We start from the raw sequence: 17,646 nt of genomic DNA, 5'->3' as shown, positions 1-17,646 counted from the left end.
AGTCAGTGTCAGGGAGGTGGTGTATATGTGGATGTACAGTGTACATAGATATACGCCAGAAATAATTCCAGTGTTCTCCTGTGATATAGATATAGGCTCTTAACAGGCAGTGTAGGTCAGAGGAGTTGGCAGGTTGCCTTGGCTTTCTACGCTGTCATTTTCTAACTTAGTGTTAGGATCTGTGCAATGATACGTAAGTTATGATACCCAGAGGTGGATGGGGTGATGGGGTTGTGATGTGAGTGCAGTAGGAAAGCGCTGGCTAGTGCACAACCTCCCAAGGCCTGAGATGGGTTTCTGATGCAGGTTTGCAGTTGTTTTAACTCCTCCCCTGTCTCTGGGTAATGTCTTGATATTAGCCTGTATTAGTCCTGCTAGGAACAGAGATCCACATTTCCCTTCAAGGCCTGCCCTTGCTGACATGAAACACTCCTGATTTAATGCATGTAGCATTCAGGATGGAAGCAGAGCTGCAAGGAAGAGGAGTACCCACTTCACGGGTATATTGCATGAGCAAGGGGCACTTTTCCCCTTATTCAGGAATTCTCTACCACGGATCCCTAAATGACCAGTGACCCTGGCATGAATGCGGTCCCATTATTAACTTATTTAAAATACAGACTTGCAAGCAACAAACAGAACGTGCTTGGTTAGGAATGTCAGTCCTTTGGTTGGCAAACCGTACTCCTCTAACACGGTACAAAATTCTGGTTTATCTTTTTGTGAACAGTCATGTATTTGCTGTTAGAGAGGATAAGGTGGGAAAGGAGACAAAAGGTGCATTTCTGACACAGTTAATTAGTAGCAGGAGTTTTGATGGGAGAATTAATTTGAAAACTTATTCATTGGTTGAAGAAACTCAAGCAGATCTTTGGTGTAGCAAGTTAGTGTGTATTCTTGAGGGGCTAGGCTGATCTATGGTGTCTGAGAATCTGATCTATCTAACCCTCTGTGTTTAAAACAATCTGAAAACTGACCTTAAGAGAACACGGGCTCTTGCCCTACTTCTTCTAAATCCCCAATGTAAACAGCAGGTTAGAATGCCCTAAGCTGTGTTATTCTCTGAAATGGGCGACTAGGCCGAACAAACTCATTTCTGGTTTGAGGGCTTTGAGGTTTCTTGGTGCAATGGCTGTTGTGCTTGAAATGCGTGTCTGCTTGAGAGAGGATGCTCAGGATTCTCCTGGACTCCTGAAGGCTCTCATCAGTGAGATATGAAGCCATGCTTCACCTGCACTTGTCCTTCAACATCTCTCAGTCTTTGCTGCATATTGTTCCAATCTCAATTGTCAGCACCTCATGCAGCTTAGCCCTTAGGTTGATGGTTGGAGACATCTCCCGAGAAATGGGGGATGTGCATAGGAATCTCTTGAGGTTGAACTGGGTGCAGAATGTAGAGTCCCCTTGCTACAGAAGTGTGAGCCATAGGCCATTGTGTGGGCTTTATGCAGGAAACAGAAAAGGGTTTCTGACAAACCTCAAATCACACATTGATCTATGTGATGGCTCTCAGAAAACGCAAATATGCAAATTCAGAACAGATGCCACCTGCAAAATGTTCAGTGTAAGAAAGTACATACAAACCTGATGTCTGGGTGAATGAGGCTTATATCATCTCCCTTCTCCACAGCCCACTGCCTCAAACATATTGCATGTAAAATTGCTTTTACTATTTAAATGAGAAATTTAACAAAAATCCAGAGAGTCATTCATACTGGCAAGACTTACAGTATTTTGCGACAAACCAGTCTGGATTTTGACAAAACTTTTGTCTTTTCTTCTAAATCAAAAGCCTGGGTGTGAACATCCGTGATGAGAATCCTGTCTGTATCCAGATCCTAAATTTGTGCCTCCGGCCATTTCCTTTGCTGATGGAAATAGCCCATTTTTATCTCATTGGAATGTTTGCTTTGGAGACCACAAATAACCTTTTCTTATGCTTCTCAGTTTGGGAAGAGAAGCTGGTTTTGCCTGAGAGGTTTCCACACCTGCATGCAGAGAGAAAATGCTCATATATCTTCATGAGCACAGAAATTGTTTTAGAATTATTTCTGCTCGTGGTCCTAATGCCTTGTTTCTATTTTTATCCTCCATAGGAAAGAGGAAAACTAACCTGAGCTGTATTTTAGAATCCACAGATACACATCCTAATTTTTTTTTAAATGGTAATATTCCACTAAATAATTTATGAAGCTAGCAACTGTGTAGAAGACAGCGCTTTGAAGTATTCCTCTCGTAGAAGGGAAAAACACAACGGCATCCTCTCAAAAAACTTTGCATTTGTTTCTGAGAGGTTAGACAGCAATTTACTTAATATACTGCAAGTGCTGCTTATTTCCATGCAGGCGTGCAATTGATAGTGTCTTTCCATTCTGTTGCTGGGGAAAGTATTCACATAGCAATGCTTTATTTTTTTTTTTTGTCCATGCCAAAGACTGTAATCGAGCTGCTACTGCAAACATAGATTAATGTGAATGTATTCACCTGAGTGCTTAAACTTTTCTACCTCTCATAGCTTCTTTAACTTCTTGAACTGTTATTGGACACAATAGTCAAAAGAACTGAATCCGTGTGAGAGTCTAAATCCTGTTTTAATAAGTAGCTAAAGGATTTAGGGTTTAATGCTTATTAGCCTCATGTCAGAATCTCGTTCCTAAAAACTGGGCACAGGCACCCAAGGAGGGCTGTGTGAATAGCACTTTTGATTGGGCAAATAATGATTTTATTTTGGGGGGGGGTGTGTGTGTGGTTTTTTTTCTCACCAAAAAAAAAAAAAAAAAAGCTAGCAACTGTGATTTGTTTGACATGGAAAGTTTATATGTTACCTGAAAAGCTGCATTTCACAGGACTGGCAGAAAGCGATGAGCTACTTAAAATGCCTGTAAAGGTCTTTCCCCAGCTCTTCCCACTGGCAGGTAATGGCAAGGCACAGGTTTAATCTCCCCCTCTGCCTTGGGAGGCACAAACCTCCATCTACATGGCAAATGTTGCTACCATGGTGTTATCTTGGATCCCACTCAAACCCTCCTGTTGGAGCTCTGCTACTTGGCTTGAATCCTAAATGACAATGTTTTAGCCTGGTGGTTCTGGTGTTTATCAGGGAGATAAAGTGTCTGGCAGCAAGAGCTGTTCAACTGGAACAGCTTGAATTATTTGTCTATGGTGGAAACCCAATTTGAGAAATTTTTCTTCCCCCCTTTCGTATTGTAAAGTGAGGATTGAGACAACCTGCCAGGAGGTGTGAATGAAGGTTCATTGTTACTATTGATGTCTTGGGTGATTTCTCACAGGGGACAACAGTCCTGTGACAATACTAATCTTTATCTCCTCCTTACCTTCCCCTTGTTTCCCACACAAAGGGACAAGTTGGACCCCAGTTTGTATACAGATTCTGAAGAGTATTTATGAACAAGAAAATTTGCAGATCCTATGGCAAACTTAATATTTTGTCAAAAAATAAGAAGTGTTGCAGATCTTCACTGTTCTCACTTGGGCTCTCGGGTATGATGTCAAACCCTTCCCTTTACATAAGCCAGGCCTGGTTCAGAAGACATGGTGCTCTAGGAGGTTCCCAAGGCTGGTGCCAGCAGTCCTTGAGATGCTTGGGGGAGTCAGATGAGTGCTATGTTAAGCCATAGATTTTAAGGCAGGGAAATGTTTGAAAATCGTCTGTCACGGTATCCCACTTAACACAGTCCAGAGCTCTTCACCCTCTCATGCCTGCCACAGAGGGAATTATTTTTCCCTGCTAAACACTCTGAAGTCCAATATCTGGAGTCCAAAATACAGCACATCTTCCTGCAACCCAGTGGATTGTTATTGCATCAGTTAATCCATTCCACTTTCTAGGCTGCTGCAACGGTATTGTCATTGTTAAAACAGTGTTCACCATTGGACTTCAAAATGGGCCAACAGTCTGCTTCTTGAACCACAGTCTTCTGGAGCCTCAGGCAGTCCTTTTGCTAAATGATGCCAAGAACCTCCATGCTGAACAACATCCTTTCAGGGAGAAGACCACTGCTTTAGGGACCACAGCCACGGCAGGCTGATGGTATCAGAGCAATTCTGGTCAAATAATCTCTGAATAAAAATATTGCTTATTTTTTCAGCTGAAGCTACACAATTGAGAAATCAATATGTTGTGATCTGACGTAGACTCATAAGAGGTTTTGGAAGGTTTATGAACAAAACAAAACAAAAACAAAAAACCCCAACAGTTCCATTGACATCTTCTTCCCCTGGGTCCTTTCCTCTCCAAAAAACATTCCTGCAAACTTCACAGAGGGTTTTGTTGCCATCAAGCTGATCAGGCCTTATTTCTTTTCCTACTGAGTACAAGGACTGCTGAGGGGGACGGGAGAGTGCCATAAATGAGAACACAAGTAGGTAATGAGGAGAACCTGTAGGTCATTTCCCACAGGGGATTTTGGCTTTCAGGCTGTGATGTGAGGGATCCAGCATGGCAGTGCCTGTGCTGGCAGCACTGATGCCAATTTCAGCCTTTGCTGCGCCCCTGCAGCCATGACCTGTTCATGTGGCTTCGCAAACTCCAGAGCATTTCATTGAAGCATGTGTTGGTCTAAACTCAGCTTCTGGAGGGAGCCACCTGTGTCAGCTGTTCAGACCTGTAGAGTAAAGGTGCTGGTATTGCTACCAGGTTTGGAGGGCCTGCTTTGGAAACTTCTGCTTTCCTTGTTGGCAGATCCAGATACCCTGCAGCTCGCCCTTTGCCCTGTGCAGCTCATGGCTTGTGGGGGGGAGGAAATACTGTTTGCAAATATCTGTAGTCTTGCCTTTTTTGAAAGTAGCTCATTAACTAGTTTTAATGAGTTTCAGAAGGTTTGGAGTTTTTTGTGTGGTACCACCTGCAAAGGTCTGAAGCAAATCTTTGTTGCTTACAAGTCAGTCCAGAGCCTGAAAGCATTTCAGCCTCTCTGAAATGTGTCCTGTGACTTGTGTATTCGTGAGCTACTCTCTCCTCTTACAGCCATGTGAGAAAAGCTTTATAAGTCTAGATTAACCACTGTGTCATGCTGCTAAAGAAGTCCCTGCATAGTGGGTATTTGGGGACAAAACTGAATACTTTTTTCATAATTCGTTTAAGCGTTGAAAGCAGTAGAGGGGCAGATCCTCCACTGATGTGTATAGCTGAGCTTTGTGAGCCATGCTGGAGACACACCAGTCCATAAAAGCTGAGGGTAGAGCCTGGTCTGTTTTGAATATTTTCTCTCTTGATTTGTACGGTCTTCTGCAGTGTAATGACTGCTGATTTGGCGCTTGATTGAATGCATTTGACAGAAACAGAATTGAAGTTTATTACTGTTTTGATACAGTCTCAAAAGGGAAGCTTTTTACTAGCATTTTAATATAGCCCTTTGTAAACACCTAGCAAATAAAAATTCTGAGTCCAGTCCTTCTGCTAATGGAATCATGGACAAAGTTTCCTTTGGCTTTAAGAGGAGCTGGACTGGGTTCAGTATAAGCGATACACTCTAGTGTTACTGATAATGAGTTAACATGTTTTATATATTGATGCTTTTTGCTGGACAGTGCATTGGCTTTTTATGATTTGGTGATATATACAAATAAATTATTTGAAAAGACAATATTTCTGTGCCTGTTTTTTGAAGGTGAATTTAATTTGTTATGAAGTAAGATAAAAATTTATTCTCAAAGTCTGTGGTAACTTCTTTGTTTGTGTACTCATTCCCCAGCATCTCCGTGCCACAGCTTCTATAGTCAAGGAGACGGCCCGCCATCCTAAGCTGTCTGAGCCCAATAGGTACCATCTTCCAGCAGTGAACCCAAATGCCGTAGGAGGCAAGGAGAAGGTGCTCCCCTGTCAGCAAGCAGCTGAAAAGCAGCTTTTTACCAAATGTAAAGGGGGAGCACAGGCTGCATGGGCAGGTTTATTTCCTAAGTGTCAGCTGGTGAATTTTCTTCATATAGGATCACTCTTTCTCTTCGTAGGTGGGCCTAAAGGTTCCCAGCAGCTATCCTGGAGTGAGGAATTAATAAAAAACAAGTCCATAGTATTATCTTAGAGGTTTCTGAGTTATTCCTTGAGGGCAGATGGTAATATCTTTTTTCTAGTCAAATGCTGCCAGCCCTTCTGCTTCTTTCAAATTGGCAAAAGGCAGAAATGACAAATAAAATTTCTGCTATGGGCTTCTGATCCATTAGCTTGTTTTCAGACTAGCACGGTTGGAGAGATGAAGGGAGGAAGTGGAACTAGAAGCAATCTTTGGGGCTGCCTTTTACCAGTGCTAATGCTGGGAGCATTAAAAGGTTAATGTAAAAAAATCTAGTGTCATCTCACTCTGTCCTTTTCTATCTCCTCTAATTGTAAGGGTCTGGATATCCCTGCTAATGCAATCAGGTGTTGCTGCTGTGGTGAGCCTGCCTGAAGAGGGTGTTGGCAGCTGCCCTCTGTTCCTGCTGCAGGAATGTACTGAACGCTGTCAAAACAACACTTACCCCGTACTGTTGTGGTCTGCTGATTTCTGTCGTGCATTAATTTAATACTCATTGCATAAGGGATATTAGCACTTCTACCCTTAAGCCCTGTCACTAGCCCATTTTTATGCAGAGACCTCCTTCTCTTTTCTGGCCCTTTGACTCCTTGCAGCCTAGACACTGCTCCTGGGAAGCCCACCTCCTCGCTGTCTGCCTCAAAAATTGCCACAAGAGCCCTGTCCTACATCACTCCCTTTTTCAGCTCCTTAAAGCTAAATCATGACCATTTCCAAGCCGGATGAAATCATTCCTCAGAGCTGGTTTGCTGCAGGATTCTTGACTTCTAAAGTGATACACCACATTAACACCAGTGTGAGTTCAGGTGATCATCTTGACCGTTCGTCATAAACTATGTACTCCCTCCCCTTTTCTACCTCTTTATGGGCAATTGCCAGGAGTTGTACTGAAGGGAAGTATTACCCAGCATGGCCAGTGAGGGAATTATTACACACGGCTGATTTTGTGTAACGGTAGAGATCCTATTAGCTCTTTCAAACTCACAAAGGTGTCATGCCTAGAAAACAAGGCATTGAACAAGAATAAGGAGAAATCCCATCTGGCTTACAGCAGACAGGAGAGACCTGTGATGGATAAAAAATATAAAGAAGGGGCAGAGTGGGAAAAGTGTGTGTGTGTGTGCGCGTGCATGTGTGTATGTGTAAGCAGGATGGATGAATGGGAAAAGAGCTTCAGTGTCAGAAGGAAATATAAGAGGTAAGTCCACAGTGAAGCAGTGCAGCAGTAAAATAAATGCAGGGCCAGGACCTTGGATGTTTTCTCCTATTCCCAGCCTGGTGATTGACCTGCTTCATTCACTTGAACAGATGCATTGGCTTCCTCAGCTTCAGTTTCTTCACCTGCAAAATGCCACCACTCTCCCAGGAACGGAGTTTAGCTTTCATTTATTTTGAGCGTTCTGGCTTTGCAGTGAATTTGTTTTGGCTTTCTGCAGCCTGCCATGTATCTCACTGACTGACAGCAGTAAACAATCCTGACCCGGGAGGCCTTGCAAGGCCATGGTGAGACCTCAAAAGCCAACTCAAGTGCTGCTTTTGCCCATGTACAAAACTGTGCCAACCAGAGCCTAGGCAGAAGACGAGAATAGCCGTTCCTCTGCTTAATTTCCCTGACAGCCCAGATGTGATAGTCGTTCTCACTCACGCTGATAACGTTGAGACCCAGCAAGGAGAGCATGGCCATTTTCTGTTCAAACTAGACGTGGTGGAAAAGGTAGAAAGGACCCGTGCCCATCTCCTGGGCTGCTGTGCAGGCAGGTGAGCGCACACGGACTTCACACTGCCTCTGTGTTTCCCTCACACTCCTAAGAGGAATTCATGTTTTACCCTAACATTTTGGCTTCTTTAAAGTTACTGAAACCAAGTTGCTAACATGCTGGAAGGGTTCACTCTGCTGCTCTTGCTCTTGAGATTGCGTGGTTCTTGTCAACCCAGGCTTTGTTTTCTTGTTGCAATGTGCCATGATTTGCAGTAAGGGAACCGTCCCTTCAACAGAGTTTCGAAGGGGCTAGTTGCCATGTGCTGGGAGGACATGGCGGTCCAGAACCAAAAAAGGAACACCACTGATTTGCCAAAGAGTTTCAACATGAACATTAAAAAGACCATAAGCTTTAAAAAATGCCATGACCCCCCTTGCCCCATGCAGGTAACAATCCAAACTTTTTCATCAGAGATTCACCAGCACACAAGTTTAAAACCCTTCTTCTTTATTACCTGAACAGCAGGGCTGAGACAGAGGAGAGGGGAGGGGAGCAGTGCTGAAACTCATCCTCTGAGCTGGGATACCCAAGTGGTTTGCACAAAGAGCCCCTGAGCTAAACACTCCTCCTGCAGCAAGCTCTGCTTCCCAGACCGGCAGCAATTGCTGTGGCCTTTGACATCTGAGGGGGAGCATGAGGATAACCACTGAAGTAACTTCTTTCTGACTGGGACTGCAATTTTTTTTGACTTGCTCAAGTTGCTGCTCACTCTCCTCTTGAGAGAAGGCTGCCTATTGTGTTTCTGTTTATCCTTTGCCTGTCTGAAGTCCTTGGGCTGCTTGGAAGAAGGTTGTTGGGGCAGAGAAGTGTGACCTTTTTTTTTTTTTTAAAAAAAATCAATTAAAAATAAAGCACCATTTTTTTTTCTTTTTTGGTGGGTTGCAGTGGCTGGGGAATTCAAGCAAGGCCAGGCATCTCTTCTGTCTTCTCTGCGATATTTTCTTTCTCTCTCTCTTTTTTTTAATTTTCTTTTTCACTTTCTTCAGCTCTTACAAGTTCTGATGTCAGTCTTATTGTACCAAATAAACCCAAACACCCATCAGGTGCTACTTGATCAGACTCTAAGACCTAAAAAGCTGGTTGTACTTTTTTTTTCTTGGAAGGAAACATAGCTGAAGCTCCTAAGCTTGCACTCACTGCTTCTCCTCTCAGGCACCCAGAACACCGTTCCACATTTATTGCATGATCTCCGTCAGAAGGATTCCCTTCAGAGAGGGGTATGCTATGGTTGGACGATGGAGGGATAAAGGGACTTTGCCTCCCATGCTTTCACAAACAGTGCATATTACTGATACATAAGGCATAACACTGACTGAATACAAGCACTCTCATAAATCTTGTAAGCTCAGCTAGTGGGGTTCATGGATTGAATCAAACCCAGAGGATTAAACTACTGATTTGATAATTAGCCTGGGATTTGATGCTGCTATTTATTATGTTAGACAAATAAACCATTTACTGTTCAAATGAGTTTTCATGTTCTTTTTCACACCTGGGAGTCAAGTGAAACATTAAGAAACAGCTTTTCCCCATGGAGGGGAAAAATGCATGAAGGGAAATAAGAAAGCCATTTTCTGGAATTTTATTAGTTACCATTTCAGGTGTATAACTATAGCAGCTTGCCAAGCCTTCGGCCACTAGAGCAGTGTTTGTGCAATAGCTCAGCTTTATTTTAACTTTTGCAGAATAGCTCTTAGGAGATTTGAGGAGAAAGATGGTTTGGTATTTCAAGCCTTGACCTGAGACTCAGGAGACTTTATTCAGAGCTTGCTGCTGCCTGCACAGATTGATGTATTTCTCTCTCTACTTTTGCTCCTCATATCAGCAGTTTACAAACTCTTTGGGGGACAAAATTCAGGTAATTGTTTGCTGTTCAGTATGATGGACCATGAGTTTGGTGGGACATCGAGGTGCTAGCATGATTGCCCACTATTGTGGAAAATCAAAAAAGGAAACAGAAAAGAGAACAAGTGGCTGCTGGACAGTGCATGTCACAGGGGTGGTTTTCTTGCTCTTTGAGGTGGATGCTCACGTGTCCCCTGCATGTGGCTGGAGAAGTAACTTTGTAGTGCCTCAGTGCTCTGAGATGTCTGTCAGGCTGGAGGACATTGCTACTGCCTCATAAACCAAGTCCAGCATTTCTGAGCAACATGTCTTAACCGAAGAAAGAAGATAACAAGTCGGGATTGAAATTCCTCCAAGACTTTGACATCTTGCTTCATGCTGGTGTAGTAGAGACTCACAGCAAGGATCAGCACTGCACACAATGAGAGCCACAGGAGCATGGGCAATCCAGATGATGACCTGTCATCTACTGAACAGTGATGAGGAGACAAAAGAAAGCAGCATTATTTTAGTGTCATCTTAATCACTTCCCAAATTTGACCCCCTGCTGATGCCTTTGTCCCACTTTTCTGGGAACAGCAGGGTACACAGGGCTCTGGTTGTGAGTACTTCCATAGACATCAGTTAAGTGATAGTGAGTCACACCTTGTGATGGAGGTGAGTATAAAAGATCTCATCTAATGGAACATTTAAAGAGTTTAATTATACACAATAAGAACAGGATTACCATAGCTAATGCATGATCACAAGTTTCCCTCCAGCAATTATTTTTTATACCTTTACACTAAATGTTAAGTTAAATACTAGGAGAATATTAAGCTACCTCATCTAATTATTTCATGCTCACAAATGTTCCATAAAAGAGAGAAGATAAAGATTTCTCTCCTCTTGCCTGGTAACTAAGCTTGTTTGGGGCTCCTGCTAATTATGGTAAGAACCTCCATTAACAAAGGGGCATATTTAGAAAGCTCTGGCAGGTTTAACCTCTCTCTAACTGCTAGGTGTTCTAATTACAGTGGAACATCCTCTGCACTTGTCTTAATCAGGAGGACACTGTAAACATTTTTCTTGCCTTTAAAATATAGTTCAAGCATTTTTAAAGTGCCACAGGTTTAAAGGCACAGCACACACGTGGAAATCTGTGCGCTACACTTAGCTTACCAACATCTGTGCCCCATCCCTTTCATGTGTTTATCCATCCATGGGCCTCGGGGATCCAGTTTGATTCAGATCCGGCTGCTCCGTTGGACTGCGTGGCCATTGCACAGTCGGTATTATTTTATAAATCACTTTGAGTATTAAACACGCAGTATAAAGCCAAATTCATGCCTGCATAAAAACCCGTAGTGTGCAGCTATTTTCCTGCCATATGCACACAATCAATAAGGAGATAAAAATGTGACGCGCATTATTATGGGTAAAGGGCCAACATTAGCTGTAACGTATTTAAATTAGCTTCTACTGTGAGCCCTGGAATACACACCAGTCAATTAACCTGTCATACAGATGTACAGAGAGGAAGGTAAAAGTCATAAAACCAAGCAAGAAACACATAATAATGTATCAAAAAGTGTATGGGGAAAAGGTAAAATGTTAATAGGCAGTCATTTTATAGCTAACCAGAAATGAAATCAATGTCCCATAATAGATCTGAGTGAATTATTTTCAGCAAATAATTTATTCGTTTGAATTTAGCCCTTCTTTCTGTTTGTAAATTATCCATGAGCAGACTTCAATTTTTATAAATTTGTTTATTTGGCGTTATTCTATGAATGGTTTATAGGAAAGTATTTAGCCAGGGAATTACTCACCACTTTCTGCTTTTGCGGAGATTTGTGATTTGGAGGTTGGTATTTCCCTTGTGTGATCTCCCACACCACGTGATACAGTTCTCGCCCGGGTGACCACCTGCCTCGCAAAGCGTGGGGCCTGTCTGACGAGCGTTCTGGGCAATGGTGAAACTTTCTGTGAAAGCTAAACAGCTTTTCACATCACCCTTTTTAATGAAGTGCTTATAACCTTTCTCAATCTTGCAAGTTACAAGTGAGATTTCTGGGTGATCTCAAATGCAAACTTTGTTTTTCCTTATATCCTCTCAATTAGAGAGTACATTCGGTCCAGGAACAGAAAAAAACAGAAAAAAAATAATGTGGAAGAATAATCCCACACACGAGATAGTGATGAGCTATGCTTACAACAGCTTCAGCACATCACTAGAATTACGTGCTTGAATGTCAGTTTGGTTTTTTCTAGATTACAAATAGAAAATGAGTCAATTGATTAAATTTGTTAGTGAAATTTCTCATTGGAACAGCACACTCGGTCCTCACCACATGCCCAGTCTAAGAAAATGGCAACTCCTCTGAGAAAAACACTGGACCGGGATAGAGGAGATTTTGGTTCAGTTCCTGCCTTGGACACACATTTCCACTGAGGATCTCCTGAGGGATATCTGGTCTGTCCTTTTCCACCTGGCTCTTTCCTGCCTGTAGTACTTTGTTCCGAGCCCAATAGCTGCCTTGGCTGTTGCTGCCGTTGGCATGGGTATACAACCCCTCTTCCTGGGCCACAGCAACAGCTAGGGGATACGAGGACAATTGCTTGGGAGGCCTTTTGTCCCCCCAACACTATGGCTCTGTGTGTGGGTATGCATACGTTCAGATAGGCACCCCTCTCCCCTTACTGCACTGCATACAGCAGGGGCTGGCTGTGGCCAGCGCCTCTAGAAATAACGGCCAGCTTCAGAACATACAGAAACACGCATTGCCTTGAGGGTCTGTGAGACTGGCTGGCCTCAAACATCCTCGCAAACAAGAAAGAAAAACATTGTTTTTGTTATTTCTACCCTGCTGCCAGCATATAAATGAATTGTCTCTTCGCCACATATGAAAGTCAGCAGGGAGGACTATTGTTTTGCTTGGGGTGCTTTTCCTGCATATCTTAGTGGAAAACCTGTACCTATTCTATTGCCATAAAATATATTAATTATATTTAAATTAAAAATAGCTTCAGGGATTTCATTTTTGTTTCCACTATTTGTCTTACTAGATGTCTTGTTTAAAATACTCCACCAGACCTCATCAGCACCTTGTGCTTCATAAGCTGAGAAAAAAAAGCAACGATGACAGACAGTATGAAATGCTTTGTACGTGGAGGATATATTTGCACAGTGTATCCCAGCAGCCACAAAGCAAACTCAGGTTAGTGCCATGGATGGCTCATGGTTATAATGTGAAACTTTAACTTACCCACCACGTAGTCACAGCAGGAAATGGCTAGAAAACAGAATGAAAATGTTCTTACACACCTGGAAAGGCCTCTTTGCAGCAGATGAATAAGCAAGCGAGCACCAAGCAGTGTCTCTGAAATTGCCACTCACCTTATAGATGCTGGGCCACCTCTTACGTCGCTTTTGGCTGTATGTATTTATGGCAGATGAGGATCTGCCCACTCCATGCAAACATGCAGGTGTAGGTGCACTTCAGGCAAGTGAGGAAAACATTTGTTTGGGGGGTTTTAGAGACAGATTGCTGCTGTTGCAGGGAGGTCAGGAGTCAGCTCTTGCAAAAAACACCTTCCTATTCTATATAATTTCTAGGAATTAAAGGAGTTAGACCAGCAGGCTGAGGGAAGAATGAAAGTTAAGAAAGCAGAGCCCACTGTCAGATGCAACTTTCATCCAACAATATCTTGGAACTGCCTCTGCTTGGCAACCGGGACCCAAACACAATCCAGGATGAAAAGTCCAGAGAACGGAAAGATTTCAGTGGTGCCAGAAACCTTCATCTTACCAGCCTCTGTGTTAATAGTGTTGTGTGGACAAGCAGCAAATCATCTAAATCACAGGCTGTTTGCAACACAGAATACTAATTATGGGTTGGGACATTTCTCATGTCTTCATGGAAAAGAGAGTCTTACTGGAGCTCAAGCATGGCTGCGCTGATTTCAGAGCCAGTGGGAGATGAACCTGGTCCCCCCGGGCTGAACCAACTGCAGGATTACCAGTGCTCATGTGGGGACATGGACTGGTAGGGAGCTTAAGGAGGTATTAGCTCACATCAAAATTCTGGTCTTGAGCAGTCAGATGAGCTTTGAAGAATTTAAGACTGATTCACTGAGTCTTCCTAGGACTTCAGTTTTGATGGGAAAGCTCAGGCCATGTCAACAACCTTATCAAGAAACAGCTTTCCCCTCCTGCAGTAAGCGGCACCACAAACAACGTATGGCAAAACCAGTGAGAGGTCTGTTTACAGAGGCATCAGCAGGTGCCAAGCCTTGTTTCCAGAAGCTGAGTAACAGTCCAAACAGGTGGCTGAGACAGAAATTTTACCATTCTGTTTTTACTGACTGATGTACCAAAGCCATACAATTATAGTTTCCTACCAATAAACACAATTTTTCTTAGTTGAGTCAGTTTGTGAAAGTCCAAATGAAGCAACAGTTCTTATTTGGTTATGAATTGAATGTAGCACATGCAGACAGGCTAGCTGGATCCTTGCACTGCGTAAGGTCACTCCCTTGACCTACCTGCAACCCTACAGGTTGACCTACCTGCAAACTGTTATTTTGGCTCATGAATGAAAGACCAGCGGTTATGTCAGCTGTATCATTCCTTGGGTGACCTCGTTGGCAGCAGGCCAGCTAGTCTCAGACTTTGCCCACAGCATGCATGCTGGTCTGGCTCCCTCCTTGATATTACATCCTAGCTACCCAGAATGACATAAGTGTGTTTAAATTTGGTCTGAGATTCTTTTCTGAGTGGAAGCATTGTTCTGGGGCAGACCTGGGGCTCAGCTAAACCCACAGTCTACAGTGATCCCTGTGGGGGTTGACTCAGGAGTTCACTGCGAGCACAGTCCTGAGGCTGCTCTAATGTGATGCAGTAGCCTGTGTTCTCCCAGGGCAGGCAAACGGACCAGATGCAATTCTGCAGAGCACAGAGCAAAACCTGCCTGTCCTCTGCTCCATGCTGAGCTCAAAGTCACAAATAACTTTATTAGAGGGGGAAACTGATGTGGACGGACAGGGTGGGTATTAAAAGCTAGAAAGATCGTGCCAAAAGGCTTAATAGCTTGAGCGTACCATATTCAAAGACTTCTTCCGGCTCACGAAATCGAACCCTTCTCTCCACTTTCCGTTTTTCCCCCACAGCTTGGTCCACAGGCAGCCTTTTCCTCAGTATTGAAGGAGGAGAGCTACTGTCGTCTGTCTAAAGAGTTGATAAAAAAAATAAAACACGTGGCCATTCAAACTGGAGTAATACATCCGGGTGAAGCTTTGAGCTTTTGTGTCTGTGTTACCATGTCCCTTGAAGGTCATGATATGAAACACATCTGTTTTGACATTTATAGTCAGACCACGGTAATATTTATAGCAAAACAATATGGATATTGCTTCATTGTCATAGATCTTCAGTACTCTAAAGCTGTCTTCTCAGGAAAAAGGTTGCTTAAAGTAATGGACAGCAATGTGTTCAGACAGGATTTCTCTAAATGGGAGTGAACCGTTACTGAAGGTAGCTGCTCAAGAGCCCTGGGGTAGACAGACATAACCGTGATAGGAAATATATGAACCATATCACTGGGATCACCTTTGAAATGTTCTTCTGAGCTAAACAGCTCCATTCTGAACGCAGTGTTGCTATTTCAACAACTAGGAGTAGTACAAGAAGGCAATTTATTTGCATTTTGATATCACAGTCATGCTGTTGCTCTGGTTTTTGCTTGGAAGCCACACTCAGACTTTGATAATGGAATCAGATTGCTGTGGATTCTGCCACATGACAACAAACAGAGCTGCAATTATAGTAGTAAGTCCCTCTTCTGCATCAGAATGCTCCCCCAGTCAACTCCCCAAAGTGAATCCAAAGCATCTCAGTTCAGAGACACCCGCTGTCCTATGGAAGTGGAAAGCAGATGGCAAATTTCCTACTTTTCAAAGGCCTAAGTGGGTGGCAGAGATTATTCACATTTTATTTTTGCTTAAAGATCAAACTAAGATTGAGAGGAGCTGCCCGGAACCGCACGGCTTGAGAATGGAGCAACAGATCTCGGTAAGTTACCAGGAACTCAGTGGCTTTCCTTTGAAGGGGGAGCCTTGTGGGTGCAGAGAGACCGTCCGGAGCCAGCAGCTCTGGCGAGAGGAGGGGACGAAGCAAGCACATTGCCGGCATAACAGGCACTGCACCCGGAACTATAAAATAAATCCCTGGGGAGTTCAGCGACCAGGAGCACCGTGACCAGCGTGTGGTGCATCAGCCAGGGCATGGCGTGGCAGTTGCCATGGCAGCTGTCATGGTGGTTGTCACGGCGGTTGGCACAGCGGTTGGCGTGGTGGTTGGCACAGCAGTTCGTGCGGCAGTTGGCGCGCAGGTGCTGAAGGGCTGTTGCTCAGATCAGTGAGGAACGATGTTCACTCGGCAGAGACCCACGGCCTCTCTAAGAGCTGCACCCACCATGACTGACGCAGTTGTACAGATGGAGCTGCAGTAGGGACACCGGCATCAGGCTGCAGGGTGTGCCCTGCTGTGACACCGGTACGGGACAGGAGTGGTGAGGACTCCCGTGGGAGGTGCGCCCAGGGACTCCTCTTCCTAGTGACAGAGCTTTGAGAAGAGGTGGGCAGACTGAGAAGAATCAGGGAGAGTGAGAGGGAGATTGATTACTGGGATAACATCCTGCCTTCCTTGGGACAGACCCAGCTAACTATTGAACCACAAGATACTGAAGGCTCCCTGTCCCACCTTCACCGGGGTGAACACAACGACCAGGATGACGGGGGGCAATGGCAGCAAGCTCCTGCCCAATGTAGCAGGCGTGCTGCCTCAGCAAGGCTCCCACCCTCCCAGGTGCCCTTAAGTAATAGATATGAGGCTCTGCAATTTGAGTCAACTAGTTACAAGAAAGATGACTCATCTAGAGCAGAAGCATTGATGAGGATTAGTCAAAACAAGCCCAACTTGAAAACCACATCAACAAAGAAAAAATGTCGGGTCATTGTCATAAGTGACTCTCTTCTGAAGGGAACAGAAGGCCCAATATGCAGACCTGACCCACTGCACAGGGACATCTGTTGCCCCTCTGGGGTCTGAGTTGAAGATGTGGTGAGGAAGTTTCCCATTCTTGTACAACCTACAGATTATTACCCACTATTAACATTCCAGCTAGGCAGTGATGAAATTTTCCATACAAGAGGCCTGAGAAAAATCAAAAAAGATTTCAGGGCCCTTGGACGACTGGTCAAGGGATCAGAAGAGCAAGTGGTGCTCTCCTCAATCCCCTTAGTGGCAGGGAATGAGGAGGGAAGAAACAGAAAGACCCCACCAGGTCAACACCTGGCTCCAAGCCTGGTGTCACCAGCAGGACTTTGGCTTCTTTGATCATGGGTTGCTTTACACCACACCAGGTTTGCTGGCGTGTGACGGGGTACACCTGTCTCAAAAGACGAGGAGGATCCTTGCACAGGAGTTGTCAGGGCTCACTGATAGGGCTTTAAACTAGATTTGAGGAGGAAAAGGGATAGAGTCTGGCTTGCTGGGACTAAACCAAAGAGCTGCACACCAGTGCTAACTGGACAGTGTTCCAGTGAGCTACCTGCATGTGCTGCACCACTGAGGGCAATGTTTGGTGATAGGATAGCCACAATGGTCACTGGTGTGCCAGGAGCCAAGGCAGCTCCACGGAAAGGTCAGGCAGGAGTTAGGCCTTCTCCCTGATCCCTTTTTTCCCACTGTTTGTTATTGCCCTGCTCAGTGGTTTCATGCTCCTTCATCCATGCTTTAATCTTTCTTCCTGCTTTAATCTTTTGACCACTCAATGCCTGCTCCTTCCCATTTTTAGACCAAACACCTTTGCTCCACACCTTTTATCTTTGGGTACTTTCCCCATGCTCACCATTTCACCCATTCCTTGGGATGCAGAAACTGGATTAAGTCCCACTAACTACAGTCTGAGGGTGTCACACCCCAGAGTACAGATGATAAATAGGTTTCCGTATGTGTCACACTAGAT

At 44.1% G+C, this 17,646-nt stretch overlaps 1 protein-coding gene across 1 annotated transcript in view; it reads right to left on the bottom strand.

Annotated features, from left to right (window-relative positions):
- Positions 1 to 9,903: 9,903 nt before the first annotated feature.
- The window catches only part of LOC104495741 (chromosome unknown open reading frame, human C14orf180), a 9,086-nt gene continuing 1,343 nt past the window's right edge, over positions 9,904 to 17,646 (bottom strand). Inside the window, exons 2-4 of the mRNA XM_010138750.1 lie at positions 14,720 to 14,846; positions 12,886 to 12,912; positions 9,904 to 10,106 (exon numbers count right to left, since the gene is read on the bottom strand). Of these exons, the coding sequence (XP_010137052.1) occupies positions 9,904 to 10,106; positions 12,886 to 12,912; positions 14,720 to 14,846 (357 nt within the window). The remainder of the gene's footprint in view (positions 10,107 to 12,885; positions 12,913 to 14,719; positions 14,847 to 17,646) is intronic.

This window comes from Buceros rhinoceros, unplaced genomic scaffold (assembly GCF_000710305.1).
Source record: "Buceros rhinoceros silvestris isolate BGI_N320 unplaced genomic scaffold, ASM71030v1 scaffold1406, whole genome shotgun sequence".
NCBI classification, from domain to species: domain Eukaryota; kingdom Metazoa; phylum Chordata; class Aves; order Bucerotiformes; family Bucerotidae; genus Buceros; species Buceros rhinoceros.
The sequence above is the reverse complement of the archived record's forward strand: the minus strand, read 5'-3'. Positions and strand labels throughout refer to the sequence as shown.